At 39.6% G+C, this 15755-nt stretch overlaps 1 protein-coding gene across 1 annotated transcript; it reads left to right on the top strand.

Moving 5' to 3' along the window:
• The first annotated feature begins 2226 nt into the window (after positions 1–2226).
• On the top strand, positions 2227–15217 carry LOC110932945 (disease resistance protein RPV1). The gene is made up of 4 exons (XM_035989211.1): positions 2227–2721; positions 14067–14619; positions 14732–14839; positions 15047–15217. The coding sequence occupies exons 1-4, from the start codon at positions 2243–2245 to the stop codon at positions 15215–15217; spliced, it is 1311 nt and encodes a 436-aa protein (XP_035845104.1). The 5' UTR covers positions 2227–2242.
• The last annotated feature ends 538 nt before the right edge of the window (positions 15218–15755 follow it).

The following is a 15755-nucleotide window of genomic DNA, read 5'->3' as shown; positions in this document are numbered from 1 at the left end:
GTCAAAGTCGGAAGTTGTTGCGTGTTGGGGATATCATTTTCTTGTGAGAAATAGAACAGCAGATCAGATCAAAACAAGAACAAGTCACGGCTTAAATTCATAGCGTTGGAGTATTTTGGTGCTGTTTCGATCAACTATTTTCAGGTAATATTTTTCACCCGATTCTTTAAATTAATGAAGTAGTGATGGTTTATTTGTGGTGTTTTTTTTTTTTTAGAGTAAACTGCCATTTTGGTCCCTGAGGTTTGGTTACTTTTGCCACTTTAGTCCAAAACTCAAACCTTTTGCATCTGGGTCCCTGTGGTTTCAGTTTTATTGCCATTTTGGTCCAAAAATGAAATAAAATCCTGCAATTTTGTCATTTTCCTCAGGGGCAAATCAGGTCATATTTTTCTTATAAAATATGGTATTTATTTATAAAAAATAAATGATCATTTTGCCTCTGCGGAAAATGACAAAATAACATGATTTTATAATACAAATATGACCTGATTTCATTTTTGGACCAAAATGGCAATAAAACTGAAACCACAGGGACCCAGATGCAAAAAGTTTGAGTTTTGGACTAAAGTGGCAAAATTGACCAAACCACAGGGACCAAAATGGCAGTTTACTCTTTTTTTTATTAAAAATGGTATGAAGTTTGAAAGCTTGTTATTATTTAGTTCGGACAGTGATTTTAGTGTTAGATCGGTTGGTAAAATGTTTGAAATCGGCAAAACTGAAGCTGATGGTGTTTGACTTTTCTAAGAAAGTCAAATTCTGGTTTTAAATCTGATCAAATCCGTAACTGAATCTTGTTTATCAAACGGATCACTTGAAATCAGATACACATATCGTTATTCATTAGGTCCCAAGATCACCATTCTATAACCTGGTTCAATTGTTTGACTTTGACAAAGTCAAACTTTTGCCTTTGAAATCAGATACACATATCTTATTAACCCTGGTAATTAAGCTGTAAGGTGTGATTACCAGCTTATTACATATAATAAATAAAAGGAAAATTGGTTTTTAATAAACCAACCTTTGTCTCGTTGGTAAATAATAATCTTACCTACGTAATTGGTATACAATAATCCTACCTATCAACATGTTGGTACTCAATGAACTTCCGTTAATTTTTTTTAACTGAAGTTAGTTTTTAAGTTTTATTTGTTACACAAACAGTCCCTGTAGTTGTAATTTACTAGTTTTACCTATTTTAAAACTAGTAAATTACAGTCCCTTGATGTTTTTTTTTATTTTATAAAATAGTTAAAACTAGTAAATTACAACTACAAGGACTTTTTGTGTAATAAATAAAACTTAAAAATTAACTTCAGTTAAAAAAAATTAACAGAAGTTCATTGAGTACCAATATGTTGATAGGTAGGATTATTGTATACCAATTACGTAGGTAAGATTATTATTTACCAACGGGACAAAGGTTGGCTTATTAAAAACCAATTTTCCTAAATAAAATACACTCTTATGGGTTAAAAGCGTGATCCGTTGTTTCTTTGCAGTCATCTTCCAAGAAAAGATTTGATTAAGTTGTAGAACCCGTAAAGCATAACTTTTTAGAGACATTTGAGGTGTTTGTTGCAACAAAACCAACTTGTAAAGTTAGTTAACTGTATAAATATCTAACCACTCAAAATATTATCAATTTGTTATAACTCAGTTAGCTTTGTGTGATAATCTTTTTATTAAAACCCCTTATAAGTCTTGGATTCCTAAATCATACTTTCAAGTGGAAATTACTAGCTCAACTCAACATACTTGAAACTAACAAACAAAGTGCAGTGGTTTGACTTTGAGAAAGTCAAAATTTTACATAACTTATTACAGACATGTGAGGTGTTTGTTGCAACAAAACCAACCTATAAAGTTAACTGTAAAAGTATCTAACTCACCTGAGTTAGCTTAGTGTAATAAACTAATAATCTTTTTAAGAAGGAATATATGAAAACCCCTTATAAATTCTGGATTCCTAAAATATTCTTTTAAGTGTAAATTACCAGTTCCTTATGCTGACATCATAGAACTGTTTAATATCATCTAGGCCCATATTATGCTTATAAGTTATAATGAAATGCTTGTGAATCATTGTTGACGTTAATATATAGCACTTTATCAACCTTGTAATTAAGCTCCAAGGTGTGATAACCAGCTTAATCTTTATCATAAGATACACTCTTGTGGCTTAATAGTGTGATCTGTGTTTCTTTGCAGTCAACTTCGACAAAACATACCTCCAATGGCGTCGTCTTCTTCTGCATCATTCGTTAAGAAGAGCTATCAGTATGATGTTTTTTTGAGTTTCAGTGGTGAAGACACTCGTAAAAACTTTGTGGATCACCTTTATGATGCTCTTCAGCGACACAGCATTCACACTTTCAAGGACGATGAGAGACTTGAACAAGGAAAAAGCATCAATGAGCAACTTTTGAAATCTATTGAGGAGTCCAAGTTGTTCATCATAGTTTTCTCAAAGAAATATGCATCTTCGTCTTGGTGCTTAAACGAACTTGTAAAGATTATGGAATGCCAAAAGTTGAACGACCAGATTGCTTACCCTGTTTTTTATGATGTGGATCCTTCGGAGGTTCGCAAACAACATGGGCCAGTTGGAGAAGCCCTTGCCAAACATACCAATATAGAGATGGGGAAATGGATAGAAGCTCTAAAAGAAGCATCCAATCTGTCCGGTTGGGATTTAAGGAAAACTGCTGATGGGTAATTTTCTTTATCATTTCTCTGGAAATATTCATTCTTTTTTAGTTTCTTTCTTATTTCGAGGAAAGCTCAAGTATTGATACTATTGATATGTTATTATACGTCTTACACTTTTGTAGGTCCCTTTTCTCGGAGGATCGAGAACAAACCTAAACCTTGTTATACTAACCCACTAGCGAGTGCGGAATCCAAGCTAGCGGGCAAACCGGGATGATGCAAGAACAAACACAAGAACACACAAAGTTCACCGATTAACACCACTGTATTAATACGTATGAAGGTTTACGGTTACAAGCACAAGGTTTACAATCTGTTTGCAAACTCTCTAAAGTGTGTGTGTGTGTGTGTTTTCCAGCAGAGTTTCTCTAACTCTCCAAATGTGCATCTGTCTAACACTAACACACTGCATGGGTATTTATACCCATACATAACAGGTCTTGGTCGAAGGATCGATAGATGGTCCGAAGGATCATCTGTCGATGACAATGTGTCCGAAAGATCAGCATGGACATCGAAGGATCATCCTTCGATGCCTAATGGTCGAACCATGGTCGAACCATATCTTTCGAGCACCTCGAAGGATTAGCAGTATCCTTCGAGGCTATCCTTCGATCCAGACAACATCATGTTGTCCAAGTCAAACTAGGAGGATAGTTGACTTGGTCAACTTACAGACTGATTTAGGACATCGTTTACATACAGACCGAATACAGACAAAGTACAGACACAAGTGCACCAACAAACTCCCCCTTGGCTGTAGCTTTGTCTTTATCTTGTCTTTATCTTCTATAGATGTAGACTTGTCTCGAACTTCGACAGTCTTTGGTCTTCGAGTTTCCAAAACTCTGATGTCCTTTCAAGTTTTCATGGTCGGAGGATCTTCAAAGTCTTCACGTCTTGAAAGCAGAGAGTGTATCAACAAACTACCCGTATCATGTAGGCAGTGTGTTAACAAACTCCCCCTTAACATAAGCTCCCCCTTGAGTTATGCTCGTGAAATACTTTAACTTTATGAAGTGAGATCCTTGTGGTGTTGATGATAGCCAGCGGCAACTCAATCATCTTCATCTTTTGAGTGCCTTCTCGTCGTGTCTTCATTCCAAAGCTTGTCATCGACCATGTTCTCCTAGCCTTTAGAATCTGCACATGCAAGAAATCTAAACGCGTAATGAGAACAACTGCTTGGAACATAGTATAAGCAAATGACACACGAATGACCATGTCACAATCAAGCACCGTCCGACAGTTTGAAAGTTTAATAAATTTTTCAAATTTTAAATTCTAACTTTCAAAACATGCAAATTTCGACCGTTTATGAAGATTTAGTCAGTTTGGTTTTCGTTCAGGTTTCAGGTAACGAAGACTCGAGCTCCAACATCGTACGATCGAAAATAAAGTAGAAATAAAATCTTTTTGGCTTTTATAAAGTTTATATTAAAACACAGATTTTAGGTGTGTTTTTGAAATTAAAAGACAACAATTTTAATATCCTTTGAGTGTTATCAAACGACATCACCGCTAATGTCGTGCTGATATGCACCAAACGACGAAACTGTTTAAAAGAAAAACAATAAAAGTTAAGCAGTAAATAAATATATACAGACATTCTTTTTGCGAGTTTCGAGGGTAAGAGAATCATATCAGTGTACGGTCATGCCAAAACACTCTTGTTGTTCAGTTAGTTAACATTAAGATAAGCATCCTATAACAATTATCGGTATTGTTGTCCACTTAAGCTCAACTTATCAGATGTAATCATGTTTAGAGGATACGTTAAGGTATGATTTATACTTACCGACCGGTGTTCATCCACATCACGACACATTCCCGTATCAAGGTATGCACGAGAGTTCATCTTACCGGTGAGTATACCGATTATCATCTGTTTGACCGTATAAATTGTGAGATACTCACTTATTTTGATTTGAAAACAAGTCCTTTGTGATATAATCACTTATTGATGAGGAACTTGAATTTCATATGCATGAGGGCACAGGTGCAAGTCCGTGAACAGGTCAGTACTTCCGTACAGCAGAGAGACGAACTTGACACCCGGATAAATGTGATATTTTATCACTTATTTGATTTGGACATGTGATTGTTTATCACTTATTGAGGTCGAATGCAGTATGCAATATGTACACGTATGTATAGTATCATGGAAGATCTAGACTTGCGTCCCCGTTATTTTTCGGTAAAAGATACAACCATGATACCCAGATGATAAGCAGCATAAAGACCGAATATCTCAGAACCTCGGCAATCTATCAAACGAAATTTCGGTACTAAGACCATATGCCAATGAATGGTTCCCACCTGATCATCAGTCGATTAAGATTTATATCACCCTGCACACTTTAAAATGATTGTGAGCCTACCGATACATCTTATATAGAGCTGCTTATCGTTTTGCATTTAAGGTTTAAAGAGGTTTGGATAGACCACTGATGTACTATCATTTTCTCTTTTTCTCGCCAGGAAACTCATTTTTGTTTTTCTATTGTTTTTGTGTTTTTGAAATTTTTTCGATGTTTTTGGATTTTCAGATATTTGGATTTACTCCCCCTAAAATCAATAAACTAAGATAAATTTAAAACACAAAGATATTTACAAAAATGATTTTCCGATGTTGGTTTTACTCTTGCTTGACCTTAATGCCATTTACCAATAATAAAAAGTCAAATCTTGATTTGTCAAATGCTTTGGTAAATAAGTCGGCACGTTGGTCATCGGTGTGGACCTTAACAACATCGATTAGCCTTTTCTCAAAGCAATCACGTATGAAGTGATATTTGATTTCGATGTGTTTGGTCTTTGAATGCTGCACAGGATTTCTAGTGATATCTAAAGCAGCAGAATTATCAACGTAAATAGGAGTAGTTAGGAATTCAAAACCGTAGTCCCGCATTTGTTGTTGGATCCAAAGAACTTGGGAGCAACAACTTGAGGCAGCAATGTATTCAGCTTCGCATGTTGATGTAGCTACACACGTCTGCTTCTTGCACTGCCATGTGACTAGGCGATTTCCTAAAAACTGACATCCAGCCGTTGTGGATTTGCCGTCGATTTTACATCCGCCAAAATCAGAATCACTGAATGCGACCAAGTCAAAGTTATTATCCCTAGGATACCACAGACCGGTGTCTGGATAAGCCTTCAAATAACGAAAAATCCTTTTGACAGCTGCAAGATGTGAGGCCTTCGGGTTGACTTGATATCTGGCAAGCAGGCATGTTGGGTACATTATATCTGGCCTTGATGCTGTGAGGTACATAAGGGATCCGATCATCGCGCGATAGTATGAAGGGCTAACAGGTTCACCCTTTACGTCAGGAGTTATTCCGTGATTAGTTGGCAATGGGGTACCAATGGGCGTTGCATCGGACATCTGGAACCGGCTCAAGATGTCTCCAACATATTTAGTCTGATGGATGAATATCCCAGACTCCGTTTGTTGCACTTGTAGGCCCAAAAAGAAATTCATTTCCCCCATAGCACTCATCTCGAACTTATCCTGCATGATGCGCTCGAAATTCCTACACAAAACATCATTAGTAGAACCAAAAATAATATCATCAACATATACCTGTACCAGAAGAAGATCTCCATCTTGTTCTTTGATGAAGAGAGTACAATCGATAAGACCTCTTCGAAAACCGTTCTCCAGCAGATATGTAGATAAGGTTGCATACCAAGCTCGTGGCGCTTGATGAAGACCATAGAGAGCTTTGTTGAGCAACCAAACCCGATCGGGATGGACAGGATCTTCAAAACCTGGAGGCTGTTCGACATATACCTCTTCTTCAACCACACCATGTAGAAATGCACTTTTGACGTCCATCTGGTAAACCTTGAATCCTTTGAATGAGGCATAAGCCAGAAAGATCCGAATAGCTTCCAGACGTGCAACTGGTGCATAGACTTCGTTGTAGTCGATTCCTTCTATCTGACGAAAACCTTGAACGACTAAACGAGCTTTGTTCCGAATAACTACTCCACGGTCGTCTTTCTTGCATTTGAAGACCCATCGAGTGCCAATCTTCTTGTAGTTCTCAGGCTTTTCAACAAGCTTCCAAACACCCAGCTTGTGAAATTGCTGTAATTCTTCCTGCATGGCTTCAACCCAAGCACTGTCTCTCAATGCTTCCTTCCACGACTTTGGTTCTTCTTGTGACACGTAACACGCGAAGGACCAGTCATTCTGTTGGCCAGATTCTCTTATAGCTGAATACAAACCAGCATTCCGGTTGTTTCTCAGCTGATTACGCGTCTGCACACCGCGATGGACATCTCCTATGATATTCTGCTGGGGATGGGTATCGTGAATCCGCATTTCAGGATTATCTGGCACACGAGCATTGATACCCAAATTATTCAGATTAAGATCAACAACCAACTCCACACCAGGAATGTGGTTAGAAGTGGATGCATTCCCTTCAGCAGTATCTATATTCTGCGTATGAGGTGTATCCCCAGAGGCACCTTGAACAGGAGCAGCTGGAGCTGAAGATCCTTCGGCTGCATCATGATATTCATCATCTTCAGAAGAGTCATTATAATCAGCAGCATCTTCATAAACCTCATTTTGAACCATATTGTTGACTGACGTAGAAGCTTGAGGGTCAACAACAATAGGTCTAACCAATGGCGAGACAGCAGCGTTGTCACTTTCCAACAACATTCGAGCCGCTGCTGATTCTTCGTCAAAGGTTGGCAGATTGAAGGAGTCAAATAGCCCATCATAATCGAACATCCACGGATCACCCGGAGCCCTAACAGGACTCGTGTACCTTTGAACCCTAACTTCGCTCCATAGCTCAATCTTCTTGGTAGCTAGATTCCAAACACGAAAATTAGGAGTAGCATATCCAAGGAAGAAACCCTCGATAGCTTTTGCACCAAACTTTCCATCCGGCTCAATCATTGTACAAGGAGCACCAAATGGTTCAAGGTAAGAAAGATCCGGTTTCCTTCTCTGAAGGAGTTCGAAGCAAGTCTTGCCATGTCTCTTAACTGTAAGAACTCTGTTCAACGTGTAGCAAGCAGCCGATACAGCCTCTCCCCAGAATTGAATAGGGAGTTCCGACTCTACTAACATTGTTCTTGCAGTTTCAATAATAGTTCGATTCTTCCTCTCAGCGACACCATTTTGTTGTGGAGTATAACGAGAACTGTACTCATGAAGAATGCCTTTAGAAGTACAAAACTCATCCATAACTTGATTCTTGAATTCTGTTCCATTGTCGCTTCGGATCCTTTTCACTTTCAACGTATAGAGATTTTCCAACATTGTAAGAAGATCCTTGAGGATGCCAGGAGTTTCACTCTTGTGTGCCATAAAAGATACCCAAGAAAATCTAGAGTAGTCATCAGTAACTACTAAACAATAAGCATCACCAAACGTTGTCTTGTGCTTCATAGGTCCAAAAAGGTCCATATGAAGACGTTCGAGAGGCATGCTGACAGTGTTGATTTTCTTCAAAGGGTGAGACTTCTTCGTTTGCTTCCCCTTTTGGCAAGAGACACAGATATCTTGTAGATGAAAACTTCTTACAGGCACACCATTCACAAGATTATTTTTCACCAAATGGTTCATTTTTCTCAAGTGAATGTGTCCCATTCTTCTGTGCCAAGATATAGACTCCTTTTCTGTGGCTTTTGAGACAAAACAAGTAACTTGTGCAGATGTAGTAATCGCTTGGCTCATATCGAGAATATAAAGATCATTAACTCTCGGAGCCGATAAGAGAACCCATTCTTGTGGAATTTTGAATCCAGGCTTCAGCACATAACAGCCAGCATCATCAAAAATCACTGAGAACTTTTTATCGCAGATTTGCGACACACTGAGAAGATTGTGATCAATTTGCTTCACATAATTGATCTTATCAAAGCACACGATGCCATTGGAGATACTTCCTTCTCCAGTGATGTACCCTCCTTTATCACCCGCAAAGGCAACATACCCTCCTCTGATATTTCTCACGTCATACAGGAGCCGTAAGTCGCCAGTCATGTGCCTGGATGCTCCACTATCAACAATCCAATGACTATTAATAGTTCCTCCTAGAACATCCTGCACATGTCAAATAAACACATCAGTTGAGAATGGGGACCCAAGCCTTAGTGGTCTTGGGTCGTCCCTTGGCATCACGATACGTAAGCTCTATCTCTTGATGGTTTTCAAGAACAACTGCTCCCCCTGAATTGTCACCCGACTTAGGTAACCAAGTTTGTCTTTGCCTACCAGTTTTTGAAGATTCTGGTTTTACAGGTTGTGACACTCTTGGTTCCTTTTGAACTGTTTTAACTTCAGATTTTAAAGCTTTTTCAACAGTTTTTATGTTCTTACGTCGTTGCTTAGTTTCTTGTTCTTTTACAGTTCGTTTATCTTGTTTAGGTGAAACTGACCGACGTTGAGGGTGAACTGTTTCAGGTGAAGCTTTTTCAACCATTTTCTTCTTTGGAGCATTTGGGCAATTTCTGATAATGTGCCCAATTTCTCCACATTTGAAACAAGTTCTCCTTTCAACAGACTTAGGAGAACTTGATCGACTACCAGATGTTGAGCTTGTAGAACCTGAGGTACTTCCTTTTTCATCACACCCGTTTGTGTGTTGGGTGTAATTGTTATCACTGTTTCGTTTCAAAATCTTGACTTGTTGTACAAAATCAGTGTTTGATTTGTTTTCAAAAGTCTCAATTTTATCTGTACCTTTTGATGCTACAAACTTAACATCTTTTCCTTTCTTCATGTAACGAGCTCCTTTTGTTTCAACTTTAGCCTTTGGCTTTGGAGCTCGTTGTGGTTGTTTACCCTTAGAAGCAGTAGGTTGTCGAGTGGTTGGAGATTTTTGATTACCAAATTGTTTCCTAATCTCAGCCTTAGGAATTGGATCACATTGTGTTACCACAATTCCCGGAAGTGTTTTTCCCAAAAATTTGTTTGTATTGTCTTCAAAGACTTTGTCAATCAAAGATTTATTTACATTTTTAATTGGAAAAACATGATCTGAGTAGATTTTATTATCTCCAACCAAAGTGTACAACACATTACTGCTTTTAACAGTAGACACACTTGTCTTATCAACCTTGACAGGATCAATCACTTGCTTCTCAACAGATGAAGCCTCAGGAGTATCAGGATCACAAAGGATGTGATTCTCAATGGGAATGACAACTCCTTTCATCTTGTTAAGTGAGTTATCCTGTTCACTCACATCCACTTCTGATTCATCATCCGATGACTCACAGTCCTCGATGATTGGAGGACTTTGTTTCATGGATGTTGAAGCTTCCTGTTGCTCTGTGGATGTATTTTCAGAATTCTCCGGTTTGAACCCTAGGCCAGTAGAAAATTCCTCAAAGTTCAAAGGCACACTGGGTTCATACCGGGGCATTTCCTCTTCATCAGGCATCTTGGTATAGTTGTCCATCAAAGGGGGTGGACACGCCTTATACCCTACACCTTTCACGTTACCTTTCAGTTGTTGAACGTCTATGATGTGATCAAGCACAAATCGGGAGTTAGAATAACTATCCAATTTCTGTTTGATCGCATCATGCTTGCATTGGGCAATGGCTAATTGCTTCTTAGTTTCTTCCACAAGATTAATGTATTCATTTATACTTACTTGTTTGTGGTAAACTACTTTGTTAACCTCGGACACATTTTTCTTTAATGTTTCTATTACAGATTTAAATTCTTTTTCATTCCGGGTTAAAGCCATGTTTGCCTCTTGGCATTTTGACAGTTCAATAACCAAATTCTGATTATGACTATGAAGCTTTTCTGATTCAAGCTTCATATCTGCACATGATTTACAAATACTAGGAGCAGGAGGTTCAGAAGTTACCTGACTAGTAGAGGCTGAACCATTTGCCATAAAGGCAGTTTGAAAAGAAAAAGCTCCATCTTCAGAGAATAGCTTTTCCATTTCCATTGATGTATCAGCAGCCTTCCTAATCAGAATTGATTTCTGACATTTAAGCTCATCAGCTTCATTCAGTAGCTCCTGTATATCATCATCTCCTTCTTCATTCACATCAGGCTCTGAGTGATTATCTCCAGAAACAGAGCCTTCTTCATCCGAACTGCCCGAATAACCAGAACTGTCATCGCTCCCAGAAGATTCTTCTTTTTGAACCTGCTCGATGACTTTAGCATACAATGCAGTTCCACTTCCTTGATCACCTTCACCAAACTGCACTGACCAGTCACATCCTTCATCAGCTTGAACAGCCAAAGCCCGATTGTGATTGGTAGCTCCAGGCTGTCCCTGATTGTTATTCACTGCCACCATCCTCCGTTCACGGTTTTCTTGTTGGGCATTCGCATTAGTCTGGTTTCTGAACGGGTTGTGATTGCCGTGTTTTGTTGGTCGAGTGCACTCACGTTTAAAGTGCCCTTTCTCGCCACAATTAAAGCACGTGACGGCATTAATATCAAACCCATACTTCGTGTTTTTCTTTCCTTCCAACGAAGTTCTTCCAGTTCTCGCCATGAAATCTTTTGCCCTTCTAACCGCACTAGCAAAAGCCCATTTAATATCCATCAACTCCATTTCTTCCTTGTCGATCTGATCATAATCTTCATTGGTCATGTTGATGTTTCCAAGCTGACCAGCTACCAAACCACAGTAAGCACTGACCATGGTGTTGATAATTTCCATATGTTCCTTAGCAACTTCAATGCTAAGGTGTGAAAGATTTGAGTTGTCGACTCGGATTGTGTGATGACTTTGAGGTTGAGGTTGAGGATTGCTTGTATAGTGAGCTTGCTGTTGTTGTTGTTGAGGTTGTGGTTGTGGCTGTGTTGGAACAGGAATATAGGACCTCGGATCGAATTGAGGTTGTGGTGGAGCAGCTGTTGATTGAGAAAATGGAAAGGAACTCGTATTGGACACAAAAGCAGTTTGAAGCTTCGGTTGCTGAACAGAACTAGCTGAAGGACCAAAACCAGGCAAATACATTTCTGTATTCTGAGGGGCTGGAGCACGCCTTGCTTTCCTAATTTCTTCATCATTTTTATGTTCCAGCTTCTGAATGAACTCATAGATGTTAATCTCATCTAGAGCTTTAGTATGCTTCAACAACTCAATAAACGAACTCCATTTTGGGGGTAGGGCGTCAGCAAACCTATTCACCATGTCTTGTTGAGTAGCTGCCACCCCATAAGCACACATTTCACTGATCAAATGATAGAAACGTGTGGTCATATCATTCAGAGTCTCGTTTTCCAAGAACTGAAATGATTCAAATTCTTTCTTCAACAAATCATGCCTAGATTTTCGAGCAGCTGCATTGCCTTCTCCTCTAGCAACTAAGGCATCCCACAATGCTTTCGTGGTCTTGCAATACGAAAACTGATGGTAGATGTCTTTGTTGAGTGCTTGAGTAAGTGTGGCATAGGCCTTTTTCTCCAATTCATAAGCCTTCTTGTCATTTTCAAGCATGTTGGCGTAACCTTCTGAAGTGGATGCTCTACTTTCAAGACTTTCGTTGAATGCATTGACAAAACACATCCAAAGATCGGTGCTTTGTCCTTGAACATATGTGTGAAAGCGGCCTTTCCATGACGGAAAATCGTTCATGTGGTTCAGCTTTGGTGGACGATTGTTACTGCCCGTTTCACTTTCACTAATCAGAAGATTCTGAAGACTTTGACTTTGATTGGAAACCAAAGCCCATTGACATGAACTTATTGATTGTTGTTGTTTTGGAATGGCACTCGTCATATATTCAGCCATCGACATCTGTTTCAGATCTGGTTGTGGATCCGTACTCCAATCCCAAGGACTTGTGCAACTCATTGTGATCGAAAATTAATAAATAACCTACACACCACAAACTGTTAACAGCAAACAGACAACAATGAAGGATACAATCTGATCGAAAGATCAAGACTCGTTCGAAGGATCAACAGTGATCGAAAGATTACTGTTGAGTTTCGAGCAAAGCCTTCGAAAGATTCTCAATGAAAGATCCTTATCTTTCGACTGATTATCACGAAAGATTCACAGTTCGAAAGATCTATATCTTTCGAATACTGATCTCGAAAGATTCACAATGAAAGATCCTTATCTTTCGAGATGAATCCTTATCTTTCGGACAACCAACTTTCGAAAAGATTCCAACTACGAAGGATAACCCTTAGACTTCGAAAGACTACTCGAAGGATGCTTATCTTTCGAGCTGCCTTTGATCGAAAGATGTCGAAGGATATCTTTCGATGTCGAAGGATATCTTTCGACAGCTCTGACACACTGACACAAAGTACGACGGGTTGGTGAAAAAGGTGATGTGTTGATGTACCAACTTTCGGCAGAAAGGATGGTTCTGCAACAACTTTTCACCAACTTTTGACTTTCAAAATTTTTTGCCAAAATAAGCAACCTTATCTTCAAGATCTGGTCACCGGAAACAAATCGGAATATGGCCGGAAAAATCAAAGTTTTACAAACACGATTTTTATGTTACCCAAACCGACCCCGAACACTCCCGATAGGTTTAGAACACGTTTTTCAGTTTCAAAACGCAAGGAAATCTCCAAAAACGGGTGCTAAACCAAGTGTTCAAACACACCAAGAACTCGAACAACCCGGTTTTAAACAAGGTAAAGAGCGAGGCTCTGATACCACTTGTAAGTCCCTTTTCTCGGAGGATCGAGAACAAACCTAAACCTTGTTATACTAACCCACTAGCGAGTGCGGAATCCAAGCTAGCGGGCAAACCGGGATGATGCAAGAACAAACACAAGAACACACAAAGTTCACCGATTAACACCACTGTATTAATACGTATGAAGGTTTACGGTTACAAGCACAAGGTTTACAATCTGTTTGCAAACTCTCTAAAGTGTGTGTGTGTGTGTGTTTTCCAGCAGAGTTTCTCTAACTCTCCAAATGTGCATCTGTCTAACACTAACACACTGCATGGGTATTTATACCCATACATAACAGGTCTTGGTCGAAGGATCGATAGATGGTCCGAAGGATCATCTGTCGATGACAATGTGTCCGAAAGATCAGCATGGACATCGAAGGATCATCCTTCGATGCCTAATGGTCGAACCATGGTCGAACCATATCTTTCGAGCACCTCGAAGGATTAGCAGTATCCTTCGAGGCTATCCTTCGATCCAGACAACATCATGTTGTCCAAGTCAAACTAGGAGGATAGTTGACTTGGTCAACTTACAGACTGATTTAGGACATCGTTTACATACAGACCGAATACAGACAAAGTACAGACACAAGTGCACCAACAACTTTTGTATATTGACCTGAAATATAACTTTTTGTGTGGGTTCTGAGTTAGCTAACTGATTCTTCAATAATTCACAGGCATGAAGCTAAAGTCATCAAGTTAATAATTGAGCGGATCTCACTTGAGTTACGACCCATTAATGTGAACTTTGATGATAAATTAATAGGCATGGAACCCCGGCTACAGGACCTTGAGAAGTCTTTAGATATCGCGTCGAACGAGGTTCGTATGATAGGGATCAAGGGGATGGGAGGTGCCGGTAAGACTACACTAGCCAGAGCTGTGTTTGATAGAATATCAGTTCACTTTGAAGCGAAAAGCTTTGTTGAGAATGTCAGGGAGGTTTCAAACGCGTCGTTGTACGGTTTGTTGTCATTGCAAAGAAAGATCCTTTCAGATTTGCTAAATGGTCAAGGAAACAATGTAGGTAGTGTCCATGACGGAAAAAACATGTTGAAAACAAAGCTGCGTGGTAGAAAGGTTCTAGTGGTTTTAGACGATGTGGATCACAAAGAGCAGCTTGAGGCATTAGCTGGTGATCTTAATTGGTTCAAGCATGGAAGTAGAATTATCATAACAACAAGAGACGAGCAAGTGTTGATAGCACATAGAGTGGAACGGATTTGTGATGTCAGTCTATTATCACATGAGGAAGCGATTGGCCTCTTCAGTGTTAGATTTAATCTTGACTTATGGTTTATTATTTGTTTTAATTAGTATCTTTAGTTTGTTTTATTAAAAGTCACGTTATGAGGAGCTTGAGAAGTGGTCGAAGTTTGACCGAGATATGTGGGGGAATGTGAACGTTCAAGTCAAAGCTGGTAGAATAATTCTCCTCATTTATGTGGCTGTAGTTTGTTTACGTTAGGTAGCATGTGGGTTATTGTAAGGCTATAAATAGCCTAGTCTTTTGTTGAATAAAGTGTTCATTTTTCCTTTTACAAAAGTCTCTTATTATTTTCTCTGCATATTTTTTCCACCACAAACACCAACAGTTCGAAAACCTCAGATTCATATTCGAATAAGAAGGGGCCTGAATACCAACATTTGGTATCAGAGCACCCAGGTTAGGGGTCGATTAGAAGAAGATAGGAAGCAGCGATTTCATGTGAATCGCAAAGGAAGAAAGAAGACCGAGAGAGAGACCGACATTGGCGAGAAGAACAAAGCCATAACTGACCGGTGGCTTGAAAATCAGACCGAAGAACTCTCGCCAGAAAGACCGTAGGTGTGAGCCAGAGACCGAAAGCTTACATCAGATAAGACCGAAGACCGTGACCGCTGCCGGAAAGTGAACTCCGGCGGAAGACCGAGAAGACCGACGAGCCGCAAGAGGCCCGCGACAACTAGACCGAGACCGCAGAGAAGACCGTGACCGGCGGTTCGACCGAAAAGGAAAGCTCAAGACCGAAAAAGAAGTGAAGCATGGCAATGGTACCTGTTAAAGAGGCTGGTTCGATGTCGTTTCAAGTTCCGGTTTTGACCCCAACAAACTATCCGGTGTGGGCAGTCAAGGTTAAGGCCATTATGGATGCAAATGGTGTATGGGAGACTGTTGAACCGAGGGCGTTAGGTGCTGAACCGGATGAAAAGAAAGCAAAACAAGCTTTAGCCTTTTTGTTTCAAGCTATTCCCGAAGAGATGGTGCTGCAAATGGCTAGCTACACCGATCCCAAGCAAGTGTGGGACGGACTGAAGACCCGGTACTTGGGTGTAGATCGGGTAAGAGCGGCTCGACTTGCAACATTAAGAAGGGAGCTTGAAAC

Source organism: Helianthus annuus, chromosome 4 (assembly GCF_002127325.2).
Source record: "Helianthus annuus cultivar XRQ/B chromosome 4, HanXRQr2.0-SUNRISE, whole genome shotgun sequence".
Taxonomy (NCBI): domain Eukaryota; kingdom Viridiplantae; phylum Streptophyta; class Magnoliopsida; order Asterales; family Asteraceae; genus Helianthus; species Helianthus annuus.
The sequence above is the reverse complement of the archived record's forward strand: the minus strand, read 5'-3'. Positions and strand labels throughout refer to the sequence as shown.